At 57.5% G+C, this 19,894-nt stretch overlaps 1 protein-coding gene across 1 annotated transcript in view; it reads left to right on the forward strand.

Annotated features, from left to right (window-relative positions):
* Nucleotides 1-19,894, forward strand: part of LOC120405294 (receptor-type tyrosine-protein phosphatase V-like) — a 70,726-nt gene that overhangs the window by 10,754 nt on the left and 40,078 nt on the right. The window contains exons 2-10 of the mRNA XM_039538803.1: nucleotides 5,730-5,807; nucleotides 7,738-7,804; nucleotides 9,172-9,438; nucleotides 10,680-10,949; nucleotides 11,989-12,258; nucleotides 14,207-14,479; nucleotides 15,231-15,497; nucleotides 16,510-16,782; nucleotides 17,844-18,113. Coding sequence (XP_039394737.1) covers nucleotides 5,745-5,807; nucleotides 7,738-7,804; nucleotides 9,172-9,438; nucleotides 10,680-10,949; nucleotides 11,989-12,258; nucleotides 14,207-14,479; nucleotides 15,231-15,497; nucleotides 16,510-16,782; nucleotides 17,844-18,113 — 2,020 coding nt within the window. The 5' untranslated portion in view covers nucleotides 5,730-5,744. The remainder of the gene's footprint in view (nucleotides 1-5,729; nucleotides 5,808-7,737; nucleotides 7,805-9,171; nucleotides 9,439-10,679; nucleotides 10,950-11,988; nucleotides 12,259-14,206; nucleotides 14,480-15,230; nucleotides 15,498-16,509; nucleotides 16,783-17,843; nucleotides 18,114-19,894) is intronic.

Consider the following 19,894-nt stretch of genomic DNA (forward strand, 5'->3'; position numbering starts at 1 on the left):
ACCCACGGTCTGTGGCTTGTTCTTCTCCCTGCAGATTTTCGAGAGGAGCACCCCGCAGCTTCTGAGCCAAGGAGCCCCCATAAACCCCAGCCTGCCATTGTACCCACACTTCAGCTTTGGGCTGCATGCTCCACAATCCAACTAGCCATTGCACTATCCAAGCGACACGAGCCCTGCTGGCCTCCCGCCTGTTCTGCAAAGGCCCCTATGGGGGCACAGAAGGAGCCACGCAGTGCAGCTGGGTCAGTGCTGTCCCTTTCCACTGAATGATCAGGGATTAGCCGCTGTGTCAGGAACCTGTGATCCAGTGATTTGATCTGTATTATCCTGCACCCCTGTAATGTACAGGCACCACGCCCCACTAAATCCAGCGTGACTCCACCCGTGTCAGTGGGAGGTGGAGAGGGTCGGGTCTGTAAAGGTGCATCTTTGTCCTGAGGGACTCCGTTCAGCTAAGAAGGTATCTTGCTCTTGCTTGGTCCATTGCCTGCCTGCCCAGGGAGCATGGTGCCCAGTGCTGGATGCTATCAAGTGGGGCTTGCAAAGTGGGAGAGACCTGGTGGGTAGGGGATGAACCACTCAAAGCCAGGCTTGTGAGTTCCATCCAACTCAGTGAGAGATTAGCAGAGCAGCAAGTGCCCCGGCATGACCCAGCCAGCTCCCTCCACTGGCTCCGTGCTGCTAGGACATCAGGGTTCAGTTGTTAGTACAGGTCCCTCTCTGACTCAGCCCCCTGGATCTGCACTCCCCCCTGGCCTGCAGGGGATCCTCCCTGCAGCCGAGTGACCTGGCGTGGCAAGAACAGCGTGTTCCCAGCTGGCTGAGCTGTGCGCATCTCAGACCTGGGGGATTCCATCCAGTCCAGCAGGGAGAGAGTTAGAAAAGCTGAGCCTAGTGGATTCAGGGGCAGGTACAGCTGTCTAGTGCTTTACTGGGGTGGGACCTATTCCAGTGGGAGGAGCACGGCCTAGTGGTTAAGCCATGGGGGAGGGGGGAATGGTCAGGACTCCTGGTTTCTATTCCCAGCCTTGCTGTGTAGCCTGGAGCAAGTTGCTTCACACGTGCGTGCGTGTCTGTTTGCCCAGTTGTGAACTGGGGGTGGTGATTGGTCCCTGTCTCCCCAGGGGCTGAACTCCTTAGTCTCTGAAGTGCTCTGAGCTCCGGCTCCCAGTGAGAGGCGGGAGCGTTTGAGTTGTGGCAGAGGGGAAGACGTTTGAGAGGAGCTGGGCCTCCCCTCCAGACGGGAGGGGACAGGCTGGGCCCGCCGCTGGCGAGGAGAGCTCAAACTGCGGCCAGGGGAAGCATCTCCATCAAGCCAAGCGAGGCAGGTATGGCCCAGACCGCACAGGTCATGACCTCAGCTAATGAACTAGTCCCCCACTTTTCAGGGGCCTGGAATTTCCTGCTGTGCTCAAAGACAGTGGGGCCCCACCCTTTGCTCCGTGGCTGCCCTGGGGAAAGGCACCTGCTTTGTTTCCTCATGGAGTCACACCCTCGTAACGTCATCTTCGGAGAAGGGGAAAACCCAGGGGCAGGGAGCAAGCCATAGAGGTTTCAGTGCAGAGCGAATTCACCTCCTCGCGACATCCAGGAGCAGCAGAGTGATGCCAGCACCCACAGTCCAGCATGCTGCCTCCAGACAGGTCAGCCACTGCATCCCCTGCCTGATTTACAGCATCCTCCTCTAGTCCAGATCTCCGGCTCCTCCCACCATGCATACAGCTCTGCACTACCTCCCCCTAGTCCAGTCAGGGGCTCTCCAGACAGCTGGGCTGCTGCCCCTCACCCCTACCCATGGGCCCCTCACCTATCCCAGATTCCCAGCCCTGGGCTCCCCACTCAGCTCTGTCTCTCCCCCTCAATCCTGGCCCTATTCAAGCCCCAGGCTGCCCACGCCGCTCACCCCTGTTCCTCTTCTCCCTCCTTCGAGGCACCCCTCGTTATTGCTGTGGCTCCAAGGGTGCCCCCGTGCCCCACCCCTGTGGGCCGCCTTGCTGCGTGCCCCATGTTCCCGCCACACAAACCTGTCAAGCGACATCAGGCTCGACAGCAAGGCGAAAAGTATCTGTGCGAACGTCGCAGGGCACTGGATGAGCTGAAATCCCCTAACCACGCGAGGTTGACGACCGTGCCGTTTCCAAGGAAAATTTAAAGCCAAACCTCTCCTGGCTGCGACCAGGGTGTGCTGGAAAGGGGCCTTTCTAAACAGCCTCTGACTCAGCCAGCCGGCTCCAGCAGCCAGCCCAAACCCCGGCCAATGGAAAGAGACTCCAGCCCCTTGCCTGCCTGCCAGCACCCAGCCCTCCCCGTGACTTCCTACTGCCCTGCAGATGGGGCCAAACCACGTACAGGGATCGCTTTGCTTCAGGCCACGTGTCCTCTGCTTTAGGAACAGATCCCTGCCTACTGGAGGAGCCTGCTTGCACTAGCGCTGGCCACACACCTGGGGGTGGAGGGGGAGAGGGGGGAGTCGTTCTGCAAGCACGGGGGCGTCTTGGCTTTTCCTGGGGCTTCAATGTGCACTTGGTGTTTGTAGAGAAACGACTAGGGAAGCAAAATACAAACCAGAAAGACAATTTTCCTTTAATTGTTCCCTGTGAATGGTTAACTGTGGGCAGGGCCTGTGCAAGGATCTTTCGCGCCCTAGGCGAAACTTCCACCATGAGCCCCTGCCCTGAGGCGCCCCCCCAACCCACAGCAGCTCCTCCCCTCCACCCAGAGGCATTCCCCTTGCAGCAGCTCCCCACCCGCCACCCTGAGGCACCCTCTCCAGCTCACCCCTGCTCCGCGCACGAGCACCCCAAGCATGCCGTCGCTGCTTCACTTCTCCTGCCTCCCAGGCTTGCGGCGCCAATCAGCTTAGGCACCGCAAGCCTGGGAGGCGGGAGAAGTGAAGCGGCCATGGTGTGCTCGGGGAGGAGGCGGGGCAGGGTGAGCTGGGGCGGGGAGTTCCCTGGCGTGCCCCCCCCTTACTTGCTGCAGGCGGCCCTCCCCGCGCTCCCCTGCCCCAGCTCCCTCTGCCTAAATGCTGGCAGTGACCAGGGCGGCCGAAGATCCTGCCGGCGCAGTCGCTGCCAAAGAAAATGGAGCCCCCCAAATGCCAGTGCCCTAGGCGACCGCCGAGGTCGCCTAAATGGTTGCACCGGCCCTGACTGTGGGCATCTAGCTTCCTTCCTTCCTACCTGTCGACCTCCTACCCTGTCTATCCTCTCCAGTCTGTCCTATCCACAGTAGTGCTAACGAGGGAGGAGTCTCATCGTAGGTATTAGTTGGTTGATGTTCCCCCTTTCCTTGCCATGCATCTTCCAGGTGCTCCCCACACCACACTGGGATCTGCACTCCGATTCTCCTGATCCCATCTTACTTCTCTAGCCACCAGACAGGACCTCTCTGATCTCAGACCCCAGGCCTGCCCTGCTGGGGCTGTTCACTCCTTCCTGTCTGAGTCCCAAAGGAGCAGTCACAACGCTCAGGTATTTCGGTCCCCAGCAGCCTGGAGAATCAGGCCAGGCCCATGTTTAAGGCTCTTTTTAAAACTTCTTGCCATCATTAAATTCAGTGTCCGCCAGTCTGGGCTCCTGTTGCATTGCCCATGGGCTCCATGTCAGGCATGTGCTCCATGTGTTAGGGCCCTAGGATACACGCTGTGGGAGCTGATGTTGCACAAATATGTATCTGAGCAGGAACATCTCACCCTGGCTCCCGTCAGGTGGAAAGGGGCAGGTTGTGGGGGGGCCCATAGAGCAGGCCCCATGTCCTGGTGTAGCTGGAGCCCAGGACGGTGCTAATCCAGCCCTGGTAGGGTCTGTCTCCCCCCAGGGAGCCACCCCCAGACCTGGATGAACCCAGGAATCCAAGGGAAGCCAGGACTATCCATGTCCCCACTCTGGCTGTGACTCCCATCGGTACCCGCTCCCTGAAGTGTGACCCCAGGGACCCTCGGGGCCTTGGCAGAGCTCCCGGGCCTGTGACTGCAGTCTGGGACTCTAGTGACTATTCTCCTTTTCATGGATTTCTGGGAGGCTGGCACAGTGGGCATCTGGCCCCACTCTCCCCAGACCAGGCAGCCAGGGCTGCCCGTGGCTTGGGCAGGGCTAGGGGGATGGTTCAGAGTCTGAGGGGGTGTTGGGGTCACAGTTAAGAGTTGGCGGATGGATTTGGGGGGACAGTTTGGAGTCTAGGTGTTGGTTCAGGGAGACGTTTGGAGCTGTGGGAGCTGGGCTTGGGGCGGATGCTTTGGTAGGTTTGTGGGGAGCGGTTCAGGGTTTGGGGAGGTGGATTTGGGGGACAGTTTGCAGTGGTGTTGGGGCGATTGTTTGTTTTTTCTTTCATCTGATTCAGTTCCCAAGCCCCGTCCTGCTTTGGCCGCTGCCCCAGGCATGAGGCTACCAGCTGCCACCTGGTGCTGGAGAAACGGCCTGGGCCAGGCTGGGAATCAGGGGCCTTTGGGGCAGCTCTGCTCTGCATGGCCCCCATCACTGGGTGGCAGGTTCCAGCCCTTCCAGGCCCTGCTTGGCTCATGTCTGTGTCTGGGTGGGCAAGTCCTGTGTCCGGCAGGCCCTGTGGCCCATGCCAGCCGAAGAGGGTAGCTCTGGCCCATGCAGGGCACCAGGCCTACAGGAACTGGAGGGGGAGTCCACTGGGAAGCGAGGCTTGATCATCCCCCGCCCCACTGGGTTCTCAGGCTGCCTTGGGACCAGCCCCGCGGCTCGTCCCATTGCCCGGCCACATGGGCTCCTAGCCAAGCGTTGCCAGAGCGGCCATGCTGGCTATTGGGTCATGCTCCCCTGGGCCGGGTGCTGCACGCTGCACCAGCTCTGGCTAGCCACGTCTTTGAACAGCTCCCCTCTGCTCCCGCCGCCTCCTTTAGGAGCCCAGTCCAGCCATCCTGAACCAGCCTGGAGCCAAACATGCTGTGTCAGCCCGAGACAGACCTGTACACCACACGCACAGCTGGCCTCAGGCTTTGACCCACCTTTCCTTTGGGGAGGTGTGTGTGTGTGTGGGGGGCTGCTCAGGATGCTCCCAGGGTACATTCCTCTCCAGCTGGGAGCCCCGGACGATCCTCTCCCGTCACTGCACCAGCTTCTGCAACTTCACAGGACTCCTTCTCCCAGCTGGAACAGGTCTCGAAGCCCTGGCCACAGAGCTCACCCAGAGGCGCACACCCGCCCAGAGGTACACCCGCCCCCCCCACCGAGGCACAGCCCAGCACACTGCAAAACAGACCCACGTAGGCAAGGGACACACAGGAACACACACAGACGCGCAGAGGAACATTAGAGGCAGACTCGTAGACAGGATACAAACACCCAGGGGAACAAACACACACACACACACACACAAAACTCACGCACTGAAGATCTCCCACACACACACATTTACACAGACAGGAGCACAAGCACTGGAAATCTCACACACACACACACACACACACACACACACACACACACACACACACACACACACACACACACACACACACACGAACGATCCCCCCCAGCTCTCTCACCTCCGGCAGGCACACACGGCCCCTACCCACGCACAGCTGGCTGGAGTTTTCCTGCAGCAGGCTGGCGCCAAGCCTGTAGCCCCACTGATGTCATCCCGTCCCATGTGAGCTCGGATACCATGTGGGGATGCAGGCCGGAGCTGCCACGGGGAACGGAGCCGGTTGGGGACAACTGCACCTAAGAGGGGCCCAAACTTTCTGTTCCTTTTCTCCTCAGCCCACCTTGCTCCCAATGAAGCCACAGCTGCTGCTGCCCCTGCTGTGGGCGTCCTGGCTCCTGGGGACCCTGGCCGAGGTAAGCCCATGTCTCTTGCACCCCCTGTTTCTCCGCAGAGGACGCTGGCTTCAGGTTTCGGGGCTCGCCTGCCCCTGCCTCACTGGGGAATGACAGCATTCTTGTGGGCTGCCTTTCCAGCTGCACAGCTGCAGTGCATTAGCGAGGTTTGCAGCCACAGGCTGGCTCCTTCCTCCTCCTCTCCCCCCTCGGTGCCCTCTCGCCCCTGCAATCAGAGCTGGTTGTTGTTGCCACGACTTCGCTTGGGGAATCGGCTGTTTGCAGGATGTGTGTGTTCACCCTCCCCCCGGACACACACACAAACACCTCCCCATGGTCCAGGGATGAGGCAGGCAGGGGAACCAAGAGGGAAGAGACTCCAGAGAGCTGGGCAGTTCTCTGCTGCCTGCTGGGGGAATGGGACCGAGCAGAGCCACTTCCATTAGCGCAGAAGGAGTCAGGGCCCCACAGCATCTCCGATCCAGAGGGTGGGGGGTGCTCCCAAGAGGGGCTGAACACCCGACACTGCTGTTGGGGGGCGCTGGGTGCTCCAAGCTTCTCAGGCTGCTCAGTCTGCACCCCCACCCCCAATCTGCCTCTTTTCCCAGCACCTCCAGCCCAGGCAATCCCCGGGGCCTGGCCATAATTACAAAACACATTTTGGGGGTGATTTTCAAGACCTGCCCCCCTTGTGACACTGAAACAAACATGCAAAATGAAAGATCCACAGACTCTCTAGTGCCTCGGGTAATTTATGGACAGCCCCCTGGCCGCAGTGCCGGCACTTTGATGGTAGGTGCGGCGGTAGGGGGAAGACAGGAGCCGGCTGGCCTGATTTTTGGTTGCCAGGGACCAGTGGCTCGGACAGGGGTCATTCGGTGGGGCTGGGAACAAGGGCTGCTGCCATCACAGCTCCTGCTCCCGTCTGGCCTAGCTTGGCAGTGGCTGTGGGGTGTCCTTAGTCCAGGTCCTGGGGCACTGACTGCCTTGCACCCCTGCTGGGAGAGGCCAAGGTTGTGGGGAGCTGTGCGGGGTGAACTCCCATCTCGTCCCTAGAGGTGAGACCCCCTCCATCCCAGCCAAAGTCAGCCCTGGTGTAAATCCATTGCCCTCGGTGGAGCTGTCCTTGCTTATGCCAGAGCAGAGTTTGGCCCTGCAGGGCCAGGGTGGGGGAGGGACGAGTCAGCCCTGCACCTACCATGGGAGGAAGGAGGGGGATTTGCTTTGAAGGGGGTGGGTATGTTGGGAGTCACTAACGGGGAAGGGGTTCTGGGGCAGAGACCAAGGTAACCAGCTTCGGCTGCCTCCCCGCTCATCCTCCTCCCGTGGCATCTGGGATCTCGGCAGCCCCATCCACGCTGCAGATCCTGCTGTGCCCGGGCACTCCAGCCCCTCCAGACCAGGGAGACTCCCCCCTTGGGACCCCAGAGCCTGGGCGAAAGGCCTGGCCAGCTCAGGGCTTTGCATGGGGCAGTCTAGGTCCTGGCTGCGCTGCCGAACGGCGACGGGGACAAGCCTGCTGTGACTGCACCCCCAGCCCCAGCAGTGCCGTAGAGGGAGCCCCTATCTCTGCTTGCCAGATACCCCAGGCTGTCGCCATAGTGATGCTGGGACCTGTGAGCAGGGAGGGTCCCAGAGCCCTGGCTGCAGCCCAAGGCCAAGCATCTACACAGCAATTAAACAGCCGCATGGCCTGAGCCCAAGTCAGGTGACTCAGGTCAGCCGCAGGTGTCTGATTGCAGTGTAGACGTACTCCAGGTGATGGAGAATCCACTGCAGCCTAGGTAATCGGCTCCAATGGCTAATTCACCTACTTGTTAAAAATCTGCAACTTCAACTTCCAGCCATCCGCTCTCCTGCCCTCATTAAAAAAGGGATCAGAAACCTCCTCCTGATAGACTGTGTCTGAGTCACCTCACGGGTCTCACTCACACTGAATCCAATCCCACAGGGCGAGGGCTGTAACCGGACCACCTCCGAGGGGCGTGCGGGAGCCGAAGCCGTGCCTGGTGAGAGAGGTGAGCAGCTGGGCTGCGAGCTGTTGGGAGGAGCTGGGCTAGCTCAGGGAGCATCTCTGTAGATCTTTATAGGCCTTGCTTAAGGCTCACAGTACCACTAGGACAGGGGTGGGCAAACTACGGCCCGGGGACCACATCTGGCCCTCCAGACGTTTTAATCCAGCCCTCGAGCTCCCGTCGGGGAGTGGGATCAGGGGCTTGCCCTGCTTCATGCAGCTCCCGGAAGCAGTGGCATGTCTCTCCTTCAGCTCCTATGCATGGGGCAGCCAAGGGGCTCCACACACTGCCCCCACCCCAACTGCTGCCCCTGCAGCTCCCATTGGCTAGGAACCATGGCCAATGGGAGCTGCAGGGGTGGTGCCTGTGAACAGGGCAGTGTGCAGAGCCACCTGGCCGTGCCATCACGTAGGAGCCAGAGAGAGAACATGCTGCTGCTTTTGGGAGCTGCTTGAGGTAAGTGCTGCCTGGAGCCTGTATCCCTGACCCCTCCTGCCCCCCAACCTCCTGCCCCAGCCCTGATCCCCCTCCCACCCTCCGAACCCCTTGGTCCCAGCCCGAAGCAACCTCCTGCACCCCCAACTCCTCATCCCCAGCACCACCCCAGAGCCTGCACCCCCAGCCGGAGCCTACAATTTCTGTACCCAGATGCGGCCCTCAGGCCAAAAAGTTTGCCCACCCCTGTGCTAGGAAGTAAGTATCATAATGAATGGAGTAGTGTAGATGTCACCACCACCCTTTGCTGGTTGGTCTCAGAACTCCTCACTGTGGGTCATAGGCATTGCCCTGTTAGTAACTAACAGAGCAATCATGCGGCTTTGCCCGAGCAAGCCGAGGTGCAGCCTGCGTTGCAGCAGGAATGACCGTTCCCTCCCGCTGGCCGAGGCTCTAGGCCCCGCAGAGCTGGGAGAAGGTGAGACCCAGGCCTGCGGGGGCAGTGCTTAAAGGGTGTGGGGGGAGGAGAGTCTCAAGGAGTCGCAGACTCGACCAAAAAAACCCCATCAAATTAAAAATGGAGCTGGCTGGCTGAGGGGCTGCACTTTAACCACTGTATATGGGGTGGGGAGCTCTAGTGCTCCCACCCCCAAGGAGGAGGCAGCTGGAGAAGATGGGTAGAAAGTGGGTTTAACTCGAATGAAAAGATTTGCAGTCGGAGGCAAGGAATGGGGTCTGATGCTGAGGCGCTCAGGGCAGTGGCTGGCAAGGCTGGAGTTTCCTGCCGGGCCCAGCACCTGCCATGGGGCCAGCTTTGCAGGAGAGCCCAGCATGCAGGGAAAGCCTGGCCCCATCCGTTCAGCAGCGAAGCCCGCGGGCTGGGGCTGGGTGGGCCCATGGCTCCTCACTCGGCACCGCCGGCGTTGATTCTGCAGGGAGCCTCCTGAACGTGAGCGTCAGTGACCAGGGCCGCCCGGACTCCCTCTTCCTGTCGTGGGATGAGCCGGACGGGGGTGCCCTGGGCTACACCCTGGCAATCTACACGCTGGAGCCAGACGTGCTGCTGCAGAACGGATCGGCTGGACCCAACGCTACCAGCTTCCAGTTCCAGGGGCTTGTCCCCGGGGCAGGCTACAGCATCGAGGTCACTGCTGCTCTGGCCTGCGCGGAGGCCTCCAGCCAGAGAGTCAGCAGCCAGACAAGTAAGGGCTTCCTACGTTCCCCGCTGCTATCACCCTCCCCTGCCCCGGGTTGGAGTGATGTGAGCTCCAAGGGGGGCACTGAGAGAGCAGGTCTCATGTTACCCCCAAACCGGGCTGTGATTGCAACTGCCCCTTGTATGGGAGGAGCCTTTGTCCAGAGCTTGCAAAGGGCAGAGGACAGGAAAAGTCCTGCATGGCAGAGGAGAAGGAGACGCAGGATGAAGCATGGCCTGTCTTCCCATTAGTCTCCCACTCGCTCCGGGGTTAGTCCCTTTTCCTGCCCCCTTGGCACTTAACCAGCACCAGCTCACACTCCCCCCAGGGCTCCAGAGACCAACCGATGGCATCCAGGCGGGGGTTCCGGCCAGAGCAGGGACCTCTGGATGGAAACATGAACCCCTTGCTGGCTTCTTTCCAAATCAGCCTGGCGTCCAACCTTGCAGAGGAAGGCTTTCCAGACCCAGGGCAGGGTGCCCCGCTGTATCTGCATCTCCCCTCCTCCCCCCCCTCCCCCGCAGCTCCTTCTGTGTTTGGGAGAACCAGGGGCATGGCGTGGACAGAGGCACCAGCACTGCTCTGCACTGCAGCCCCCCCCACCCTCCGCTCTTTCAGCCTGGTGGTGGGGAAAGGAAACATGGAGATTCGGGGCGGCGGGGGAATGGTGGGGAAAGGCGCTGAGGAGGGGAGAGGAGTGATGAGGAGTGAAAGTTACAGAGGGATGAAGATGGGGATGCGGGGCAGGCACTGGGCTCCCAGGGCTGTGGATTGGCAGGAGGGCGGCTGGGGGCTATTTATTGTCAAACTTAACAGGGTGATCTTTGTGGGAAGGTCACTCTGCAGAACTGGCACCCGGCGGATTCAGAGGGAGAGGCTCCAAGACCCCAGTGAATTCCCAGAACCTGACTAAGGCAGATCCCATTAGATCCCATTGGGTCCCTGGTAGGGGCACACGGAAATCCCTGCAAAGGCACTCCTCAGGGACAGAGTGGTGGCGGAGCTGGGTGACAAAGGGGTGATCTGCTCAGGGGGTCCAGCTGGGAGGGTGCTCTGGTCGAGAGGACTGACGGGGGGGTTCGGCCAGGTGGCTCTGGCATGGAGTCTAGCTAGATGGATCCAGCATGTGGGGGGATCTGACACGGACCCTCTCCATGCTCTGTGGGTGCCTGGTCAGTCTCACGCCATGACTGTGTGGCGGGCACACTGTGGCTGTCAGGAGACGCTGTCTATTGTGTTTGGCACAGGCCCTGCTCCCGTGCACAACCTGAGTCTGAGGAGCGATGGGAGCCCCTCGGCCCTGCGAGCCTCCTGGACGGACGCTCCCGGCCAGAAGGACGGCTACCAGCTTGTTCTCTACCACCTCGACTCCCAGGGGGCCGTGAGGAACGAGTCTGTCCCCGGAGCCGTCTCCACCTTCCTGTTCGATGGGCTGCTGGCTGGCAGCGAGTATGCCCTGAGGATCAGCACGCTGGCTGGAGCGAGGCAGGCCAGCACCAGTACCCATCAGTGGACGGGTAAGCGGAGCGGGTGGGCTGCAACTGCGAGCCAGGGTGGGGCTATGTGCTAGTGACGACGGCATGGCTGTGCTCTGGTGGGGATGGGATCTCCTGGGTCTGTGGGAGCTGGGCCAGCAGCCGGCTTTATCCAGGCCTGTTATCTGTGTGAGCTGGGGCTGTGGGGCGTGAGACTGGCCCATGTGTGAGCTGAGCATTGGGTGGGGAGGTTTGGTCCACCCCCATTGTATGTATGTGAATGGGAGCGGGGCGCCCCTGACTGGTGGTTGAGGCCTAGAGAGCAGATTAGCCTGCTCACCTCTGTTCCCATCCCGGCGCTGGGTGGGTTTATTTCTATTTACCGTGAGGTGCTCATCCCCGTGGCGTGAAGAGCAAGCGACACCTGCACCTAAACTTCCCCGCCCAGCCCCAAGGCCATTCACAGCTGCCCCCTTGCTTGGCCCAGACTGGCTGCTGTGCCCTCCTCCCTCCCTCCAGCAGCCTTGGGCCTGGGGGTGCTGGCAGAAGGGCCCTAGCTAGTCTGAGCCCTGGAGCTGGTTCAGTGTCCAGGCCTGTCCCTTCCCGCTGGTCCCGGCACCCCGAGACAGCCCTTTCCTATTAAGCAAGCGAATCCGACTTGGACTGTGCCCAGCTGCCCCTGCTTAACCCTCACTTGGGGCAGGTTGTAACGGCTCCTGCCAGCTCTGCCAGGCTACCTCTTGGCCCCCAGCATCCCGCCCTGGCCTCTAGGTGCATCTCAGCGGGAGGAGCCCAGTGACTGTCTTGAGGGCATTTAGGAGTCTCCCATAGGGAACCGTGGCCAAGCCATCCCCATCCTCTGCCTGGCGTGCAGGGGGAGGCCTAGCCGGGAGCCACTTAGACCCCCTTGGGCTTCTCTGGTTACTGCCCGGCTGTCCCACCAGTGTTGGAACCTGGTGCCAGGCAGGCCCCCAAACTCCTCCCAGTAAAATGATCAACCTCCCCACCCACGCACCTCGTACCCCTGGCAGGCTAGGCACTGCCAGCCACACATCTCCCCAGCTCCTGTCTGTGTCCTCAGCACCCACCACCCCAGCAGCACTGACACTCCAGAGTCTGGGCTCCAGCACCAGCCTCTTTGCCTCCTGGAGCCGTGCCGAAGGAGCTGCCTGGCTGCACTTAACCCTCCACAACCTGCTCTCCCACATGGTGACCAGAACAGTATCAGCCAAGAGAGGCCTCTCCAATTACACCTTCCAGCACCTCAGTCCCGGCACCTCGTACCATCTGGGGGTGAGCGCTGCCGCTGGGCCGTACTGGGCAGCGGGGCCCAACGCCACCGCCTGGACATGTGAGTACGGCTCTCCGGGGACGGGGTGGGGGCATAAGAACATAAGAACAGCCATACTGGGTCAGTCCAAAGGTCCATCTAGCCCAGTGTCCTGTCTTTCGACAGCGGCCAATGCCAGGTGCCCCAGAGGGAGTGAACAGAACAGGTGATCATCAAGTGATCCAGCCTCTGTCACCCATTCCCAGCTTCTGGCAAACAGAGGCTAAGGACACCATCCCTGCCCATCCTGGCTAATAGCCATTGATGGACCTATCCTCCATGAACTTATCTAGCTCTTTTTTTAACCCAGTTATGGTCTTGTCCTTCACAACATCCTCTGGCAAGGAGTTCCACAGGTTGACTGTGTGTTGTGTGAAGAAACACTTCCTTTTGTTTGTTTTAAACCTGCTGTCTATTAATTTCATTGAATGACCCCTGGTTCTTGTGTTATTTACTTTCTCCACACCAGTCATGATTTTATAGACCTCAATCATATCCCCCTTTAGTCATCTCTTTCCAAGCTGAAAAGTCCCAGTCTTATTAATCGCTCCTCATACGGATGCCGTTGCATACTCCTAATAATTTTTGTTGCCTTTTTCTGGACCTTTTCCAATTCCAATATCTCTTTTTTGAGATGGGGCGACCACATCTGCACGCGGTATTCAAGATGTGAGCGTACCATGGATTTATATAGCGGCAATATGATATTTTCTGTCTTATTATCTATCCCTTTCTGAATTATGCCCAATATTCTGTTTGCTTTTTTGACTGCGGCTGCACATTGAGTGGATGTTTTCAGAGAACTATCCACAATGACTCCAAGATCTCTTTCTTGAGTGGTAACAGCTAATTTAGATCCCTGGTGATGCATCATCTGCCGTATGTCATGGCCAGTCTCTGTGGAGCAGGGCAGCTCAGGAGCCAGGGGGCAGCGTGGCCAGCTCCCGCAATGATGCTTTTTCTGAAAGCCCTGGCTCCTGGAGTCAGGTGATGACCTTAGACTCTCAGATTCTATTTTTTAAAAGAGTCAGTGTCCACTCCTCATGAATGGGGAGCAGAGCCTGAGACCGTGAACGCTTGATGCTCAGGTCAGACAATGGAGAGAGGGAGAGCGAGAATGGATCATTTGAAAACATCCCATGTTTTTTTTTAAGGCGATCCTATGCTTTTGGGTGCCCCGCTCCTGATTTGTGAGATTACAGATATTCCTACACCCTCTTTTCAACTAACTATCCAGGTAGCTACATCTTGGAGAGATGCTTCTTGTTAGCTGTGGTGCAGTTACTTTTGGAAGCTGTGCATCTCATCAGCTGCCTGCTTTCTGCCATAGAGTGTCTCTGACTAGACTCATTCTCTGATGCAGCTGCTGCCTAGAGATTAACAAAATGTTACATGGTGCCAAAACATTCCAAGGCTCTGTTCTGAACTGGGAGTTAGTCTCAAGGACAGGCCCCAAATCAGAGAATGAACCAGTATCAGGAACAGGATGAGATGAAGCTGGGAAGAATTTAGGTTGACTATCCAGAATGATGTCCTGATGATGAACTCTATGAGGCTGTGGGCTTGTCTCCCAAGGGGGAGGGGTGCAGGTGCCATTACTTGGGACAAGTAAACTGAGTCTGGTGTAACATGGTGTAAGGAGCAGTTCTCCTCTGGCCTGTGTGAGAGGGAAGAGTTAGCTGATCTAAGTCTTTTCCAGCTCCTACATCTCTAATTTATGCTTCTGTCTCTTCTGGGGGAACTCCCTTTGGGACAGAAGCTGGGGAGGGCAGGAGAGAGATATGAGGCAAGGCTGTGTGGGGGAGGCTGGCACTGCCTGCTCTAGCCAGTGCAGTCACTGACTTCTCCCTGAAAAGGAGACGGCTTCTGCCCTGGGAGTCCGGGGGCAGCGTGTGCCTGGGGGTTCTTTTTAGGAGATGTTTGAGCTGCTGGGCGCTGACCCTCCACCCCGTGTTCTCCTTCCTCCCAGACCCCCTGAGCCCAGTCAACCTGACCCTGAGCATCACTGGGGAGGCTGGCTCATTGCAGGCTCACTGGACCCCGCCCGCTGGAGAGAGGGACTATTATCTGGTGACCTTGCACCAGGGAGAGAGCAGAGCCCTGGCCAGGAACGTGTCTGTGGGAGGAGACAGCGCTCACATCAGCTTCCACGGGCTGAGCCCTGGGAACCAGTACTCGGTGCGAGTGACAGCCGTGGCTGGGCCTCACAGGGCACCTTCTCTGAGTGCCGCCTCCTGGACACGTAAGCAGCGAGCCCGTGCTTGGGACCTGAAGGCACTGGAGGGGCAGGGAGGCCAGGACAACGGCCTGCACTGTGACCCCTCGCTGCTGATGGGCTGGGCCGTTAGAGGTCCCAGTGGGTAAGCCTGGCCCATGCATGGCTCTGGGGTGGGCAATGGCACTGGTGGAAGGTCCTAGAGGAGGGAGGGCAGGGCTGCCTGGCTGGGCATGCTGTTCGCACCGGGGTCACTCTTGGGGGACTGTGATGAATAAGGATCATTCTGACAGAGGAGTTCTGGTATATCAGCTGGCCTGACACAAGGTCACCTGGCCATTGATCACATGGTTGGTGCTCAGGATTGGCAAGCTTTGGGAGCATGCTACCTGCTGTCACCAGAAACCAGAGCCTGGGGCCTGGCCTGGAGAGTGGTGCCCGAGGGCAATGGAATGCCAGGCTTTGCACAGCACAACCCTCACCCTGAATGGGCCACAAAGACAGAGCTTCCCTGTTGGGGTCACCCTGGCTCTGTGGCTAGCAAAAGGCCCTCTATCTCCAGGGCCGTCAGTCCTGCCTCTCCCCACAGAGCTGAAGTCCCTTTAAGTGAGTGACAGGGCATCAGAGTGATGCCACCAGCTGCCCCCAGAATTCCACGATCCCACGATCCCATACGTGGAGCAGATGCTTGGGTGCTGCACGAGGAGGGGCCCCTGGGTGCCCCTGTGCAGCGTGATTCTGAGAGTACTGACCACATGGGGCTCTTTCTGCTTTGCAGAGCCATTAGCACCGCCTGGCGTGAGCCTCTCTAGCCAGGGGAGCACCTCTACCCTGCATGCCCGTTGGAAGGAGGTGGCTGGAGCTGGGTACGTGGTGGCGTTGTACTCCCTGGAGCCCCCTGCACTGGTGAAGAATAGCTCTGAGGTGGGAGGTGTCACCAACCTCACCTATGAGGGGCTGAGCCCGGGGACCCACTACGCCTTTGTGATCAGCACGGTAGCTGGGCCTTACACCTCCTCACCCCTGCGCGTCACCAACTGGACATGTAAGTGCCACCGGTGCCCACCAAGGGGGCTGACAGGGATGGAGATGGAGCCAGGGGCATGAGTTCCCAGTGTTTCCCAATGGGCTTCTCAGCCGCTCATCCTGGTGATGTCACAGATCAATGCTTGTGACATCACAGGTGCATCCTTTGTGACCTCACTGACTAGAATAGCAGAAGGACCATGGGGTTTAGTGACACATGGAACCCATGGGTCAGTCCAGTCCAGTATCTGGACTAGCCCACCCAATCAGAGCATAGGTCTGTCTAGCCCAGTCCCCTGCCATACTGCGTCAGGCCATAGGCCCGTTTACTAAACTACCTCCCCTCTGCTGCATCTGACTGGGCCACGTGTCCACCTAGTCTGTTATCCACCTACCTCCTGTCTTAGATTGGGCCAGAGGTCTAGACTGAGTCCAGTGCCCACCCCCCGTCACACCAGTTCAGGCTGTCAGCCCAGCCAGCCGGCCTCCCACCTCTTGCCGCACTAGCTCAGACTGTCAGTCTGTTATCCCGCCTCCCGCAGGGACCAGCACTTGGCACGTCATTGGGAAGTGAAACTCCCCAAAATGCCCTGCTGGCTCTGAGCAGAGGGTCAGCAGGTGCCCCACCAGTGGGGAGGGATAGCTCAGTGGTTTGAGCATTGGCCTGCTAAACCCAGGGTTGTGAGTTCAATCCTTAAGGGGGCCATTTAGGGAACTGGGGTAAAAATCTGTCTGGGGATTGGTCCTGCTTTGAGCAGGGGGTTGGACTAGATACCTCCTGAGTTCCCTTCCAACCCTGCTATTCTATGATTCTAGACCTTCAGCAGGGGGCCTGATGGCTGAGGTTTGTTTGCCCTGAGAATATGGGGCAGGATTCTCCCCTGGTCCCCTGTGGCTGTGGACCCCGCTGCAGCAGTAATGGTCACAGGGGAGGGTGTTCCAGGCCAAGCAAGTCTGGGACCATGGGAGGCTCTAGCAGTCTGCTCCCGATCCATTGTCTGGCTTCAACTCCAGTCCCTTTTCTCCCCTAGATCCTTCGCCCATGGAAGAGCTGAGCCTCAGCAACCAGGGACAAAGCACCTCCTTGCATGCCTCCTGGAAAGGAGCAGCCGCCGGCAGAGTGAATTACAGCGGTGTCCTCCTCGAAGCCAGGTCGCAGGCATGGCTCAGGAACGTGACCGTGGGGGAGAGCTGCAGCAACATCACCTTCCAGGGGCTGAGCGCCGGGCGTCAGTACACCCTGGAGATGGCTGCTGTGGCTGGACCTTACAGATCGTCTGTGCGGACGGCCATGGACTGGACATGTGAGTGGAGGCCGCTCTCCCACACCCGCCTGTCTCCTGAGCCGGCTGTAGCATGGGCGGTTTAGGCTCCAGAGGAATGGAGAACAGTGACAGCCGGGGGTCTAGATACAACAGTGTAGCGATGGGTGCTTTGGGAATGCTGGAGCCGTGAAGATGGATGACTGGCTGGTCAGAGATGTGAGAATGGAGGTGGCCAGCTAGGAGGATTCTGAGGGCCCACTTCAGCCTTGGTGTAAGCAGATGAGACTCTGGTGCAATGGGTGGAGATAAACCAAGACTAAAGATAGCCCCAAATGGGCCTGATTCTCCCCTCCCGGGCCCTTGTGTGTCCTGCCCACTTGTGCAAAATGAGTGCCAACCCCTCGGGATGCCCAGCATTCGACACTCACTTTGCACAGGTGTAAACAGCACCCCAGGTGCCAGGCAGATCAAATGGGGCCTGGAGTCTAGCTCTGGTTTAGATCCACCCCTATGCCCAGGCCAAGTTTCTGTAGGTCCCATGGTACTTTGTGTGGACATATGTGCAGCATTCCTCTACACACAAGCTTGACGCCCTGGAGATCCCTCCCATCAGATGTGTCTGTTTCACCCGAGCAGTGAGATCTGGTAGTTCTGCCCTGTCTCCACGCACGTGGAGGTGTTTCTGGCTTCCCACATATAGGCTGCAATCTCCATGGAAGGAATTCTATTTGGGGTTACAGGAACTCCTGATTCTTGCTGGCAAACATTTTAAAAGTGGCGAGGTGGGTGCCAACTTCAAGCATGAGAACGCTGCTCCGTGCAGTGATGTTGCTCGTACATGGCGCAAGATTGCTTGATCCTGCCGGCTGATCGTTGGTGCTTAGCAGAAGGCTGGCTATTTGTGGGGTCTGGCTGGGCAGATCATGTGAGATAAATGCAGCTGGAATCCCAGCCTGTGTCGAAACCTCCAGCCCAGCCCAGCCTTTCTCCCTCACGAGCCCCAGCTCCAGATCCTGGGCCCCCATCCCACTCTCTGCATCTCATTCCCCGGCATCCGTGGCACGGCAGCTACTAGCCACTTATCCACCTCTTTCTTTCAGACCCTTTGGCCCCATCTGGCGTGACCCTGACCAGTAAAAGACACCCCCTGGGTCTCTCTGCTGCCTGGCACAGGGCTTCTGGGGACAGAGACCAGTTCCTCATCCACCTCTACAGCAAGGAGCTCTTGATGCAACAGAACGTCTCAGTGGGGCCAGACACTCAGAACTTCACTTTCCTGGGGCTTCGTCCCGGGATCCAGTACTCCGTGGAGGTGACGGCCCTGGCGGGACCCTACAGAGCCTCGGCGCCATCTGCCACGGCGTGGACATGTGAGTATGGGCTGTGGCCTGTGGAGATGGTCTCCTGCAGGGTGTGGGATCCTGGCATCGCCTGCAGTACCGGAGATTCTGGGTCTGTCCACGCTGCAATCAGAGGTGTACTGGCTGCAGCATGTGTAGACGTAGCTTTGATCTAGCTGGCACCAACAACAATAGCAGTGAAGCTGTGGCAGCATGGGCTGGTGTCATGTTCTTGTACCAGATGTGGATTGGCTACGAGCTTGCTTATAGACGCCAGATGTGTTCAGCATAAGATCCTCTAATGCTCTGTCCGCTATGGCTGAGGTTAGCTTTAAATAAGATACTTTACACACAGTATAACAGCATATACTGAACAGTATAACACAGTTTAGCATTCCATTACATCTCCCCCTTCACGTTCTACATTCCTACCATTTACAGTATTCACAATGTCACGATTTGGGGTAGGCGGTCCAGACTGACTGATTAGGCTTAGGACTTCATTGAGAGTTTTGTTGTTCTTTCATCAAAGATCCATATAGCAGAATATCGTCCACGAAAACAACAATTCTGTTTGAGTTCGTTAACAGTTCGGCCATCTTTCTTTTGAAAATTGTATGGGGCGCTGGCAGTCCCAAAAGGTGATCTTTGAAAGCAGAACCATCCAAATTGTGTGATAAATGTAGTCATTTTAGCACCTTCTTTGGCTAAAGGAATCCACTTGAGGCATCCAGCTTGGAAAATACTGTTGCTCCTTTCACTTTGGGGAGGAAGTCAGCCAATGTTGGGCAGATAGATTGTTTCTCTCACAACTGCTTCATTAAGTCTTTTAAGATCCACACAGATTAATATTTTTCCATTTTTCTTTATAACCAGTACCACTGAGGCATACCATGCTGCTGGCTCAGAGATTTTCTCAATTATGCCAATCCTCTGCATTCTCTTTAACTCAGTTTCCACTCTATGAAGTAATGGGATAGGAATGCTGTGAGGTGTACGTACACTATATGGTTCAGTATTGTCTTGTAAGGTTATTTGTACTGGATTTCCTCTCAAAAGTCCAGTATCACCAAATAGTCCACTGAGTTCTTCCACCTTTCTCATTAAGCCCATCATGGTGTCACTCTGTGGCTGAGAAGGCTGTTGGTCTGTGGTCCTTTGGTCACATACAACCTGAATGCACAGCTTTTGTCTTTGTAAGTTATTTCTGTGGTGAACTAGCCCATGCAGTTCAGAATACATGCAGGGCTAGTGAGAGCTGTGTCAGGTGACTTCAGCTGTCGGAGGGGATGAAAATGGTTGTATGTACCCTCTGAGATATGACTATGACATTAGTTACTGAGTCAGTTTTAAAGTCAATAGTCTTGCCAAGAATATTCAGTTTCACTCTCCAGGCAGGTTCTATGTCATCACAAGTGGTAGATCGCAGAAACAATGGCTTTTGATTGTCTGCAATATGAGTCAACTCCCTGACTGCTTTGATGCAGCAAACATCTGCAAAATGTCCATATTTTATGTATTTATTAAACCGTGTGCCTCTGGCTGGACATGCATCATCTCTTGGGATATGATTTTTTCCCACACCTTGTGCATGTAGGCTGGAATTTGTCCCTCTTAGCCTGGGAGTTCTCTCACCTTGCCTCAGGGATTTTATGATAATGACTTTTAACACTCAAGTTTCTGTTTACAGTTTCTAAGCTGGTTTCAGGACGTTCAAGTTTGTCAGTTTTGCTAGAAAAAATATTTTCATGTTTTGCATTCCCCAAATCAGTTTTCAGCCAATGTATGCAGAGCTCTTATAAAACAGTGAA

The sequence above is a fragment of the Mauremys reevesii genome, linkage group 4 (genome assembly GCF_016161935.1).
Source record: "Mauremys reevesii isolate NIE-2019 linkage group 4, ASM1616193v1, whole genome shotgun sequence".
NCBI lineage: Eukaryota > Metazoa > Chordata > Testudines > Geoemydidae > Mauremys > Mauremys reevesii.